Below are 13,038 nucleotides of genomic sequence, written 5' to 3' on the forward strand. Positions count from 1 at the left end.
GTTTTGTTTTGTGCAGCATCCAAAGGGGACCATTAAATGAAATTGATGCTCTTTGGTTGTAAGTTGTGTAACTAGCTGGTAACAATTGATGTTTTTCTGGAATCTGGGACCATAATTCCTTTTAGATAATTCATTTAGAGCCAGTCTGGTCTGTACAAGACTGTAAGAGTGCTTGTAAGAAACTACTCACACTGACGAAAAGTTGAGTGTGTTATCTTAAACCCATTTTAAACCTTGTAGTACCTAATATCATCTCTTTTTGTGCTATAGATAATTGGCTTACCAAAAGGTAGGGTACGATGAAAAAGGTAAAGCTATTATAAATTTGTTAAGACTAAGTCAGAACTCAGAAGTAATCTTCCAACTTGAATGATTTTGGTGGGGTTGCATTTTGGTGAGTGAAGCATCTTTTTCAAACAATGCAATCTAGAAATAAAGAGGAACCAAAAGGTCTTGACTTTCTTACTCAGATAAATGGACACTAAGTCATGGATCCAAAGCATATATTATATCTGTCTTTGTGTGTTACCATGTCTCTTGAGTCTTTAAAACTTAGTTTTCTCCATAGATTAAAGCAAAAGCAAAGATGGGCTTCCTCTGTCACTAGTTTTGCTAACTCATCCTTTTCGGACAACGACACTCTTCATTTCCCACTCTCGGTTCGGTGGTTTCTTTAGGATTCTTGATTTTTGTTTTATTTATCTATAAGGATTCTTCATTCCTGTTTTATCTACTGTGCAACGAGAGTGTCATGGCTACTCTCTCTGAAATCGTCGAGGAAGAACTTGGAGCATCACTAAGAAGCAAGCTTTCAAGAACAAGTGAAACCAGTCTCGCTTCAGTCGCATCGTTATCCATGCCACTTGTTAGTCACTTACTCTTTCAACACTTTTGTCTTCGAATGATTCTACTCTGTGGATTCTTTTATAGATTTGGTCTGTTATCAGATTCAGGAGATTGTTTTATCAGCAGACATCAGATGTAGTGACTGCCAAGAGAAAGTCGCCGACATAATGTCAAGAATGATCGGTGAGAAAACAGTTTACTTACTTCCGAGATGAGGAGACACTTTTTGTTCTTCTTCTCATGCTTGTTTTCTCTGTTCTTTTGGACCAGAAACATATTCAATATTGGTGAGTGTGTTGGAGAAGAAAGTGACACTGACGTGCACATATTCCGGTGACCGGCGAGTCTCCAAATCATATGGTGAAGCTCTTCTCTGCAAAATCTCAACCATCAAGCGTTTGATATGTCCTTCAAGGAAACAACAACTCAAAATTGCTTGATTTTTTGCTTTTTATTATCATTTCTCTTTGCAATAAAATGAAATCTTTTATGTCGAATGTGATTGGATATATTGTTTAGATAAACAAAAACTCTCAATAGCAATAATAATTATCATAGACAAAGTGAATGAATTCTTTAAATGCAGAAATTAAAAAAAGAGATTATTGTGAAGTTAAATTGCCGCCACTTTGTTGCCAGAGATTTATGATATCAGTGGCTTGGTTAAGAAGAATGATCATCTTCTTCTGAGAGATCCATGGCTTAGCTTCAAGAGTAGACTTAAGCTCTTCCCAAGCATCTTTCCTTGGCCAGAAGAAGTAAGGACTAAGTGGGATTGTGCCATGTCCAGGTACATGTTGGTCCAATCCTAATCCAATGTTCTTCTCCATCCACACAAACTTGAGTACCACTCTTGATTTCTCATCTGGCTTCACCACCTAAAAACAAAGATTTGTGGGTTTTGAAACAAAAGAGACAACAACAAGAAGAAGAAGATTATGTTGTTGTTGTTTTACCTTTGTTGTTTGTTGTGGAGTGTTGTCGGAAGTATCAATTCCGGTGACTGTTTCAGCCGTGAGTGTCTCTGGAGCTGCTAGAGTTATGATTTTACGTTTTACAGAGATGGGTTTGGTTGTTTGGTTAAGGAACAATGGAGTAGAAGCAGTGATAGAGAGTTTGGGATGTTGAGAGATGAAAGAAGAGCAAAGGGAAGCAGAAGAAAGTGCCATTGATGACATCATTTTGTGTTATCTCAGAGAGCAATGGAGATTTTGTGAGAAAATATGGATAAGAAAGATATGGTCACATTTTTGGGTGGAGTTTCAAAGTAGTTTGACCATTGATATATGGGCTTTGTTGACTCGGCCTATTTTTTATTGGGCCGAGTTGATAGAAATTAGTTACAAGCCCACAACAGAAGTCAGAAGAAATAAATATTGGGAAGAAATAGAAGCCCAATTCAAGATCAACTAAAATAAAATTTCATAATAATTTAATGATCATATAAAATCTCAATATTTTGCACCAAAAAAAAAAAATCTCGACATAAGCGTATTAATAAAATGATATTTATTAATTTGAACCACACACACATTAGTGTTGACGAAAAAATAAAAGAACCGACACATTTGTGTTATTCAAAATAAAATGGAAGTAACTCATCTTGTCATTGTTTTGAAATACAGTAAAACCTCTATAAATTAATAACGTTGGGACCATGATATTTTATTAATTTATAGTGATATTAATTTATCTATAAATTAATAATTATTAATTTATAGCGTAAATTAATATTTATTAATTTATAGAAAGTTTTGTTTCAATTGTAAAAACTTTTTTAAAAAAATACGAGCTAAAGCAATGTGATCTAACTAAGATTAATGTTTTGGATGTTATAAATTTTATAGTTTTAGCCTTAAACACTTAATAATTCGAAAAAAATAATTTATTTTGACAATGAATAACAACGATTATATAATTCACATATACAAACGATATACATAAATTAAAATTCACAAAGACATCCATTGTTGTATTTTAAAAACATATACGACTATTAAAAAAAAATTATGCATATTCAAAATTTGAAATTTACAAAAAATTTTGGCTATTTTTATGAAAAACACTAAAACTATTATATATATATATGTATATATATATATATATATGTGAAAATTACATGATTATTAATTTATGATATTATTAGGACTATATTTTTACATAGGGATTTCAAAAAAATTATTATCTTATTATCTTATCGAATTTGGTTAATTTTTACATTAGCCTGACTCGGGACCGGCCAAATTTATTAATTTATCGTGTTTATTAATTTATCGAGTATTAATTTATAGAGGTTCTACTGTATGATGTTATCGGTTAATTAATTCTACATACTTTTTTTTCACAAAATATAGTTATCAAACTATTGCTAGATATTTTCAAAGTATATTTTATAACTAAAGAAAATAAAAATGGGAAAGTGGTTTTTTTTATCACATGATTCATCTTCATTTTTTTATGGGTAAATTTCAAGTTATGGCAGTTGACCAAGTTTTATTTTCAAGTTTTGGCAAAGTGAGAATGAGCTTTCATGTTTTGACATTTTAGCCAAAATCTGACCATTTTACCCCTGCCAGCGTACCGATGTACTGTTCACTGTACGGTTCAGTTATGCGGTTCAGTTATGTACACTGTTCCGGTTTAGTTATGCAGTTCAGTTATGCGATGTACTGTTCACTGTACGGTTCAGTTACGTACACTGTACACGGTTCAGTTATGCGGTTCAGTTATGCGATTGACTGTTTACAATTTTCTTATAATCTTTTGTTTTTTTACATTTAATTTATTTATTGATTTTGTAAATCTAGTTTATATTAGCGTATTTTGAAGTCGAAAAACTAAAATACAAACTCTATAAATATTACGTACACCGTCTCCACAATAGTACATGATATAACTGAAGTACATATCCATTTTATAATCAATACTGTGTATACCGTAAACTACATACACGTAAATAGAAAAAACTCAAATAAGGACATATTTCTACCAAAAATATCTTACCAATTTCATACAAGTTTTCTACGAACTCAATTAAAAAAATATTAATAATTTGTTTTCAGTAAATAATTGAAATCAACTATGATCAACACACAAATTGACTCTAATGAGACACACAAAACTCCAGCTCTGTTACGCAATTTACATAATCATATGTCAAATACGAGAAGCAGTAGAAACAAACCTCACAACTAAAGAAAAACATTGAGGAATAGTATGTTTTAACGTGACACAGAGCCGTGTGTGGTTTGAAAATCTTAAACACTTGTCAGTAGATGATTCGCTTTTCCATTTTATAAATATTTATTGTTTTTATATTTTTAGTTAAAATTCTTTTTTTTTCTATCAGACCCATTTTCATATTTTTATTTCTATTTTAAATAATATTTTATTTATTATTATCGAAGACTATTTACGATTAGCAATATCATATACACATATGTGCGTAACGGTAATAATATATACGTACACGGTAATAATGTGTACGTACACGGTACTAATGTGTGTGTATATATGTACGTAAATATCTAAATAATTTGTATATTTACGTTTCAAATATTTTTTGACTATAAAAACAAAACATTCAAATCATGTATGAACAGTAAAAAAGCAAGAAATTTTTTTATTAAAAATAAAACTTTCACAGAGAGAATTTAATGTATTAAAAAATTAAATAAAAATTAATTTAAAAATAAATATATTTCCACCTCTTTTTTTCACATTTTTTTTCTTTTCACTTTTTTAATTATTTTTTATTTTTTTACTTTAAATTGTAACTCTTTTTTTCCTATAGTTGTATAAGATGTAAAAGCGAATAACATAACAAGAAAACTTACAAAAATCCAATATACATATAAGATTTCATAACACTCGCAGATTAATGTAATGTATGTTTATGTGTCATCAGGGTGACGATGGATCTATAGGGGGAAGTTCCCTCGATCCTACTATAGACGATAGTGAAGGTAGTGGTGAAGATTAAGATTACAACAAGTGGAACGATGTAATTGTAGAAGAATATGGAATAGGGAATGTTGAGGAGGACGTCATTCTCACTCAACAGACTGTTCAACATCTAGGAAAATTCAGTCGTCTATTGGCAGAGTGTACGTACACAAGTCAGCGTGTACCTGGCGGAGATAACATTTCTCATTTGGGTGACAGTACACCAACCGTGACTCCAACATGTACGTGTCGACATGGTTTGTACCAATGTACGTACACTACAGACTGTGTACAAGATACATGCTGCGAAGGTGATTTTGTTACGTACACGGATACCAATTATGGTAAGTATGGTGTTTCTGAATTATTCTTCAGTGCTGCTAAAGATTATAGGGTGAAGGATTTTGAAAAATACTTTGAACAATTAAGGGCTAAGAGACCTGGGTGCGCAAACTACTTAGAGGAAATTGGATTTGAACATTGGACAAGATCTCACTACAAAGAGAAACGCTACAATATCATGTCTAGCAACAACTCGGAGGCTATGAATAATGTCTTAACAAAAGCAAAAACATATCCGATTGTATACATGATAGAGTTCATTCGAGAGGTCCTTATGCGATGGTTCGCAGCCAGGAGGAAAAAAATGGCTAGGTGTAAATCCTTAGTGACGCCTGAGGTTGACGAGCGTTTTCTCCAAGATTTGCCTACCTCCGGGAAATACGCGGTGAAGATGTCTGGACCGTAGAGTTATCAATTTACAAGCAAGTTAGGTGAGCATTTTTATGTCGTTCTCGATGAGTGTACGTGTACGTGTCTTATGTACACGCGGTTAAAAATCCCATGTGAACACGGTCTAGCAGCTGCAATAGAATTTGGAATTAATTTGAAGGTTGTTATCGGTTGGTGCTATAGCATTCAAACGTTTTTTGATTCTTTCCAAGAACCGATTCTACCTATCGCGGATCGGAAGTATGTCGTCATCCCACAAGATATATCGGATATGATACTAATTCCTCCATACAGTAGACGACCACCAGGGAGACCAACCACCAAAAGGATGGTGATACCATCTAGGGGTGAAAACCGGGTAAGTTTTAACATTCTAACATGTGCACTTATTTGCCTATATCTATGTTTAGAGTATAAGATTCGTTGATTGTTAACTTATTGTTGTTGTCACTACAGAAAAAAAGACAAAAAAGACTTTTTCCGAATCAGTGTACAAGATGTAGACAAGCAGGTGATAACAAGAAGTCTTTCAAAAATCCTATTTAGTTTTATGTCCTTGTTTTTTATCACCGTGTAGACAGTGTACGTTTATGTCTGGACCATGTGTACCACATTTTTTGTCGGTGTACGTACGTTTAATGTTTGCCATCGTATAACTATGTACATTTCTGATATATCTGTGTATATACACACATTTGTATCTCAACCGTTGAACCCTTTCGCACTAACCATTACGTCCGTTACGGAAATTTTATTAATATAATTACATATTTTAGTTTACATATTAAATAAATTTATTAATATAATTTTAAATATTATATTCGCCAATAATATAGAAATTGTAAAAACATTTTGTTTAAATATAATAACCAAAATTTTATTAAAAATCGACAACGTATTAAAATGAAACATGCAGTATTAGTTTAGCTTTTTTTTAATTGAAAAATCATAAACTAATATATCAATGATTTTTTAGAACCTTAGAAAATGAAAACAGAAGATATATCGATGATAATGATCATAAGCTAATTCATGGTTGCATAGAAAAGGGAGAATCAAATATGTCCTCAAAAGCAAATATCATCTTCGAATACAACCAAATAATATCTAAATATGAAGAGGTTGATATATGGCTTAAGAAAATCATGAAGAGTAGAAAGTTCATTCAGACATTTGGTCGAACACATGATGTGCAATATATATTAAGCTTTATCTTTTAGATCAAAAGCTAGTGTATCCATCATAACTTCTTCGATAGTGTTCTTCGATAGTGTTTATAAATAAAGAAAAGCAATTTCTGAATTCCAATTACTACATTAACCGAAACATTGATTGCTAACCGAAACTACATAATTTAGCATAATTCCTTTGAAATCAACAACAATAAAGGAGAAGACGCCAACAGAGATGACGTCGACGGAGAAGATGATGGTGACGACGAAGGTGATTGTGTGGTGACTGAAACCGGACTACCATTCGCCGGTGACCCCGTGATTAGGGTCGCCGCACCGGAGCCGTACCGGACTGCCATTCAAGCCCTAAGTAAGAGAGAATATACCCAAATCAAAACATGAATCGGATTTAGAGAGCTCTCTCTCTGTATATATCAAAAATTTTGTTCCTTTTTAGTAAAGAAAGACAGAGTGTTAAAATTGAATCTGACAGCGAAAGAGATAATGACGAAAGTTGGCCAGAGAGATTCTCCGGCTAAAGAAGAAGCTTCGACGATGACGACGCCGGCGACTAAAAAACGATGACGATTTGGTGGGTTTTTGAAGTTTGGGTTTCGGTGACATTAAAGGCGACGGAGAAGGACTGATTCGAACAGAGTATGCATTGAATCTCCATGGCTCAACGAAGCTTTGAATCGAACAACCGTCAATACTCCAAACGACTAACATGAGGAAGAAGACGAGTGCTGTAAGAGCACCAAGCCGCCATTGAAGCAAAGGGTTTGGCCGTAAAAGCACCAATTGGCTCGGTACCGGAGGCAAAATCATTCCTTTCTCCAGCATCTGAAGATCCGACAACAAGAAACAAAACCCCAGAAAATGGGTTTTTGAAGTTGATGACGATTTGTGATCTCTCTCGTTCTTCTTCTTCGTTTTCTTTTAGGTTTCTGGGCAAGAATTTTTTTTTTTTTTTAATTCAAAACCAAACCGTAAAACAAAGAAAAAGTAACTAAACCGAAACCAACTGTGTCATTTGGTTTAAGTCATTAGGGGTATTTTCGTCAGATTTTGGCTTAATTGTCAAAATGTGAGAATCAAATCTCACTTTGCCAAAATCTGAGACCAAATCTTTTTTCTATGCTAAACGTGAAAATAACTTTTTTTTTATCTTCTTTCCCTTTTTTCACAGGTTTGCTGAGACCATAAAGTATATGGATTTTGTATCTCTGAGATCTCAAGCCAAAAACAAAAAGTGACCTTCTTTGGATTTGAAGTAACACTAGCGGGACTCATTTATTTAGTGCACGAGGATGAAACATAATTCTTCCATAAGTAGAAAAAATAAAGGGAATGATTATACTAATTACACTGTAATTTAATCATATATTGTGCACATGATATTTTCTAGTTTCAGCAAATCATAATTAAAATTTGTGGATCGAAAACAATCAAACTTAGCCAAAATACATAAATCATTTTTTGAGAAAAACGTTGGAAAAATCTCATCTCATGTGAGGGTGGGTACACTGGGTACTACTGGGTAGGGTAGGGCTTGGCTTTTGAGCATAGTGAGGAAGTAGTAATATGCGACGCGGTAGTAAAGTTTCAATGATTTTAAAATGTCACATTCACACAAGTCACCACCATGAAACTTGTCGTCTCTTTGATACTTGCAGCTTTTCCAAAACTGTTGGTCTGTAATTCAATTATTAGAGTCTTGATCTTGAAGCGACTTTAAGATATGTGTGTAATTTATTCACCGTCACATTATTGGTCCATTTACATAATTCACAGGTCCACGAAATTTTAATTCTCACGTTGTTTATGCATCTGTTGTTATTTCTTCGACCGTTTTACTGGTCACTAAACTACGTTGATATTTAGATTCAACAATAAAAAAACTTACTAAATCGGGTAACTTTTAACATATAGTATTATGTAGTTGACTCGATATTTGAGCTAAATGCGTGGAAATTAAAAATTTATTTGTAATATTTTTGTTGTATTTTACATAAAAATAAAACAAAAATGTATATAAAAAAAAATTACTGAATACAACAAATAATCACAAAAAATCATATTACCGTTACCGGTCCATTTATACATTACTGGTCCACAAAGTTTAAATTCTCACGTTTTAAATTCTTTCTGTTACAAAAACTTTGGACACTTTTGGTGGTTAAATATGTTAATGATTAGATTTCAACCAAAAACATAAAAGTTATAAATCGGAAAATTATTGAAAATTTTTAATAATGTAGATGCGCCAAAATGGTAAATTCAAAAAACTTGATTATATTTTTAAAGATGATGAATCGAAGGCATGCATTAATTGCCAAGTACAAAACAAATCTTGATAAATAAATAAATAAACATCTTTCAATTCTTAAGGACAACAAGAATCTCTCAGGTTCTGTAGAATTGTCAGAATAATTTCTAATGGGAGGCAAAATGGGATCACTACCGGAGCAAAACAGAGAGAAGCTTCTTTGGCAGTCAAGTGATGTCGCCGATAGCCGTGACTCGAAGTTTCGGTGTTGCTCTTGGAGGGCTCTCTACGAGGCTCCGGCGAAGTTGTATGCGATGGGACATTCTGATCGTCGGAAGCTTTACTTCTCCTTCAAGATGGGGATTGCTTTGGCACTCTGTTCTTTCGTCATCTTTCTCAAAGAACCGCTTCAAGATGCCAGTAAATTCGCAGTTTGGGCGATTCTCACCGTCGTTCTCATTTTCGAGTATTATGTCGGTATTGATTCGTAACTCTGAGCCTTGTTTATGATCATTTGATTGGATCTTTGAGTTTTGTTTTATGTTTTATTGGAATCTTGAACTCAAGACACTTGCACATGTGAAGCAAATCTAGTCAAGATTCTTTTAAATTTTGATGCTAAGACTATTCCCGTTTTTGGATTCAATTTTTCATTTTGATCGGTTAGGATTTACTTATTGAGTTACATTTTACTGTATCATTTCAGATCTTGATATAAGAAAATCACATTTTCAGACAAACTCTTATACTTTATTTGCTTGTTTGTTACTTTAATCGCGAGGTTTCTTGAACTTACTAATTTTGTTTCTTTTTTTTTTTATTGGATTCAATCGTTTTATATTTTCTCTGTTCAGATTTACTTATTGACTTGCATTTTACTGTTTTATTCACATTTTCAGATCAATTCTTATACTGTTGAGTCACTCTTATGTTTAATTTTTCAGGAGCAACTTTGGTTAAAGGATTCAATAGAGCTTTAGGCACAATGTTAGCTGGGGGACTTGCTCTCGGGGTCGCGCAGCTCTCTGTTTTAGCAGGAGAGTTTGAAGAAGTCATCATCGTAATCTGCATATTCCTTGCAGGTTTGCAACATTTCCTTATATCAACAATTCCATTATACACACAATGAGGATACTAAAATTACTTTTCTTTGTCTATATCAGGTTTTGGTGCTAGTTATTTGAAACTCTACGCGGCCATGAAACCATACGAATACGCATTCAGGGTGTTCAAGTTGACATATTGTATAGTTCTTGTTTCCGGGAACAACTCAAGAGACTTCTTAAGCACGGCTTATTACAGGATCTTGCTTATTGTTCTTGGTGCAACCATTTGTTTGCTTGTGAATGTATTTCTGTTTCCGATATGGGCGGGGGAAGATCTCCATAAACTGGTGGCTAAAAACTTCAAGACTGTGGCAAATTCCTTAGAAGGTTAGATAAAAAAACATAATCAGTCATAACTTGGTTAGCTTATAATTTCGATGGCCCTTATTTCAGGTTTTTGTTTTTATCCTTTAGGATGTGTTAATGGTTACTTGCAATGTGTGGAATACGAGAGAATACCGTCGAAGATACTCACGTACCAAGCTTCAGATGATCCATTATACAGCGGATACAGATCCGCTGTTCAATCTACAAGCCAAGAAGATTCTTTGGTATGTTTTGCGCGTAGTAGAGATACAACTTCAAAATAAGAATTATGGTGATATATATATATATATATAGAGCATTAAAAGACCTCTGTTTTTGCAGCTTGATTTCGCTATATGGGAGCCTCCACATGGACCTTACAAAACGTTTAACCATCCTTGGAAAAACTACGTCAAACTTAGTGGTGCAGTGAGGCATTGCGCTTTCACAGTCATGGCAATGCATGGATGCATTCTTTCAGAAATACAGGTTCCTTATTAAACTATATTTCAATAACCCATGACTTTTTTACTATTATTAATAGAAGAAATTCGCTGGTCCATTTTAACAATTGTCTCCCTTTTGCTAAGGTGAATGATTATTAGAAAGTTATAAACATAACTCCATTTTAACAATTGTCTCCCTTTTGCTAAGGTGAATGATTATTAGAAAGTTATAAACATAACTACTTGAGTGTGTATGGTCATAAATGTCTAGCGTACATGTGTGAAGAAGAAAAGATGATGGCAAATGAATTGAATAACCGAGGAAAAAATGTCTACTACACTCCATCCGTATTATTGTAGGTGTCATTAATGTTTTAGCATACATGTGCGGAGAAAATCTAAAGTTTTAATTGTAGGCCCGGTTTCAAATAAGAATGAGGTAAAATAAAACTCTCTCCCTTTTATAATATAAATAGTTTTAGTTAAAAGCACACCGATTAAGAAAATCTACTTTTTAAAAGTTTAACCAATCATAAAAAAGACTACATAACATAAATAATCATAAAAAATTAAAGTAATATATAATTTGCATTGAAACTCGAAAACGACTTATATTGTAAAACAAAAAACTTTATTCAAAACGCCTTATATTATGAAAGAAAGGAAGTAGTTTTTAGGTCCTGATATTTAAATTTGTTAAATATTTTTTTTTAGTCGTGGTTCTCTTTGAACGCTTCACTCGCACTTACTAAAAGACAGTCTCATCCAGAATTTATTGTCTCACACCCTTTTTTACAAATAATTAATCCCTTTGTAAATTGTCTTAAGATTTTTTTCCCACCAAAAAAAAAAAAAATTGTCTTAAGATTTTCCAAAAGTACTTGATGTTTTCAAAATACTCGTCCTAAGGTAGATTCTTACCCGTCCCGAAACGAAATCGATCTTTATCCAAATTAGTGAGACTTTGGGTAGTGAGTTAGCTCTTTCTATATCAGCTTTAATTCCCAGCATTATAATAAGTTGATATATATACTTCGATTGTACTTGTATTGTATGTTAATGTTACTATATATGTTAGATATATATAATGGTTCAATTACTGTTAGTTTGAATGTTATGGGCTGTGTGATATGGCAGGCAGCTCCAGAGAAAAGACATGTTTTCAGTAACGAGCTTCGGAGAGTTGGTAATGAAGGAGCAAAAATTTTACGTTTGTTTGGAGAAAAAGTGGAGAAAATGGAGAAGCTAAGCCTAAGCCTCGGAGAGATTTTGAAAGACGTTCAACGAGCAGCCGAGGCACTACAAATGAAGATAGATAGTAAATCATATCTTCTTGTCAACTCAGAGAGCTGGGCAGCTATTCAAGAGCAAGCTGAAGCCGAAGAAGCTCGAGAAAACGACCAAGAAGCCAAAGACGATGAGACCAAAGTGATCAAATCCTTAAGCCAGATTTGGGATACTAACAACAACAATCATCAGAGTCATGATCAATCTCAGAATTGGATGTCAACAGAGAGTATGATGCTCAAGAACCGAGAAATGTGGCCAAGCATGTCCTTCATTGGTGGTACTGTGGTGAATGAGATTGAATGTAAAGTATACGAAAGCGCGAGTTCGTTGTCTCTAGCTACATTTGCTTCCCTTCTCATCGAGTTTGTTGCAAGGCTCCAAAACATTGTCAATGCATTTGAGGAGCTTAGCACAAAAGCTGGTTTCAAAGATCCTGTTGATCAGATTCCTAAGGTTTGAATGTGTGAAAGAAGTGATACAACGTTAATATTATGAATATGGTGTAATATGTGATTTGTAAGCAAATTAAATTTACTAAAACAAACATAAGTTACTTTATTCTTTTGTTTATTTTCTTGATGTATATTTGTTTAAATCATTTTGATTGTGAGAGCAGAAACAACTGCAATGTTTGGAGGAATGTCTTTAGTTTTTACTTGCTGATAAAAGTATTTACAAAGTTTATGATTTCTTATGGTGGTATGTGATTGCCTTGAATACATTCTAAAATGGCTTTTGGTTTCTGATTTTCAGAAAATCAATTTGTTACCGATTCAAGATTTTGCATAATTAAAACTTGTTCCTAAATATTGAGAATCTAGATTTTCAATATTTTTGTCAATTATTGAACCAAAAAAAAATAAAAAAATGCAAAAACTCATAGAAAGCATTGGCAATAAACTACAACTTATACCAAATTACCATTC

At 33.2% G+C, this 13,038-nt stretch overlaps 3 protein-coding genes and 1 long non-coding RNA gene across 4 annotated transcripts; 2 read left to right on the forward strand and 2 right to left on the reverse strand.

The window, feature by feature from the left end:
- The first annotated feature begins 52 nt into the window (after nucleotides 1–52).
- LOC110230715 lies at nucleotides 53–1,409 on the forward strand. The gene is made up of 3 exons (XM_021034300.1): nucleotides 53–865; nucleotides 948–1,029; nucleotides 1,117–1,409. The coding sequence occupies exons 1-3, from the start codon at nucleotides 752–754 to the stop codon at nucleotides 1,284–1,286; spliced, it is 366 nt and encodes a 121-aa protein (XP_020889959.1). The 5' UTR covers nucleotides 53–751; the 3' UTR covers nucleotides 1,287–1,409.
- On the reverse strand, nucleotides 1,330–2,192 carry LOC9323257 (30S ribosomal protein 3-1, chloroplastic). Its single transcript, XM_002888627.2, has 2 exons — nucleotides 1,803–2,192; nucleotides 1,330–1,724 (listed from the first exon to the last, which is right to left on the reverse strand). Exons 1-2 carry the CDS (start codon nucleotides 2,025–2,027, stop codon nucleotides 1,449–1,451), a joined length of 501 nt encoding a protein of 166 aa, XP_002888673.2. The 5' UTR covers nucleotides 2,028–2,192; the 3' UTR covers nucleotides 1,330–1,448.
- A 4,625-nt stretch (nucleotides 2,193–6,817) lies between these two features.
- LOC9324737 lies at nucleotides 6,818–7,835 on the reverse strand. Its single transcript, XR_002333768.1, has 2 exons — nucleotides 7,187–7,835; nucleotides 6,818–7,061 (listed from the first exon to the last, which is right to left on the reverse strand). It is a non-coding gene; the product is annotated as an uncharacterized LOC9324737 (long non-coding RNA).
- A 1,128-nt stretch (nucleotides 7,836–8,963) lies between these two features.
- Nucleotides 8,964–12,710, forward strand: LOC9324738 (aluminum-activated malate transporter 5). Its single transcript, XM_002887146.2, has 6 exons — nucleotides 8,964–9,441; nucleotides 9,909–10,046; nucleotides 10,128–10,397; nucleotides 10,485–10,621; nucleotides 10,719–10,865; nucleotides 11,960–12,710. The coding sequence occupies exons 1-6, from the start codon at nucleotides 9,135–9,137 to the stop codon at nucleotides 12,569–12,571; spliced, it is 1,611 nt and encodes a 536-aa protein (XP_002887192.2). The 5' UTR covers nucleotides 8,964–9,134; the 3' UTR covers nucleotides 12,572–12,710.
- The last annotated feature ends 328 nt before the right edge of the window (nucleotides 12,711–13,038 follow it).

The sequence above is a fragment of the Arabidopsis lyrata genome, assembly GCF_000004255.2.
Source record: "Arabidopsis lyrata subsp. lyrata unplaced genomic scaffold ARALYscaffold_2, whole genome shotgun sequence".
Lineage (NCBI taxonomy): Eukaryota > Viridiplantae > Streptophyta > Magnoliopsida > Brassicales > Brassicaceae > Arabidopsis > Arabidopsis lyrata.

Excerpts from the sequence above, each read along its gene's own strand:
- LOC110230715 (XM_021034300.1), top strand. The coding sequence starts at position 752 with ATGGCTACTCTCTCTGAAATCGTCGAGGAAGAACTTGGAGCATCACTA. Across the intron at positions 866-947 it reads CATCGTTATCCATGCCACTT|ATTCAGGAGATTGTTTTATC; the intron begins GTTAGTCACTTA and ends GTCTGTTATCAG. Across the intron at positions 1,030-1,116 it reads CATAATGTCAAGAATGATCG|AAACATATTCAATATTGGTG; the intron begins GTGAGAAAACAG and ends CTTTTGGACCAG.
- LOC9323257 (XM_002888627.2), bottom strand. The coding sequence starts at position 2,027 with ATGATGTCATCAATGGCACTTTCTTCTGCTTCCCTTTGCTCTTCTTTC. Across the intron at positions 1,725-1,802 it reads CTCCACAACAAACAACAAAG|GTGGTGAAGCCAGATGAGAA; the intron begins GTAAAACAACAA and ends CTTTGTTTTTAG.
- LOC9324738 (XM_002887146.2), top strand. The coding sequence starts at position 9,135 with ATGGGAGGCAAAATGGGATCACTACCGGAGCAAAACAGAGAGAAGCTT. Across the intron at positions 10,047-10,127 it reads AATCTGCATATTCCTTGCAG|GTTTTGGTGCTAGTTATTTG; the intron begins GTTTGCAACATT and ends TGTCTATATCAG. Across the intron at positions 10,866-11,959 it reads GCATTCTTTCAGAAATACAG|GCAGCTCCAGAGAAAAGACA; the intron begins GTTCCTTATTAA and ends GTGATATGGCAG.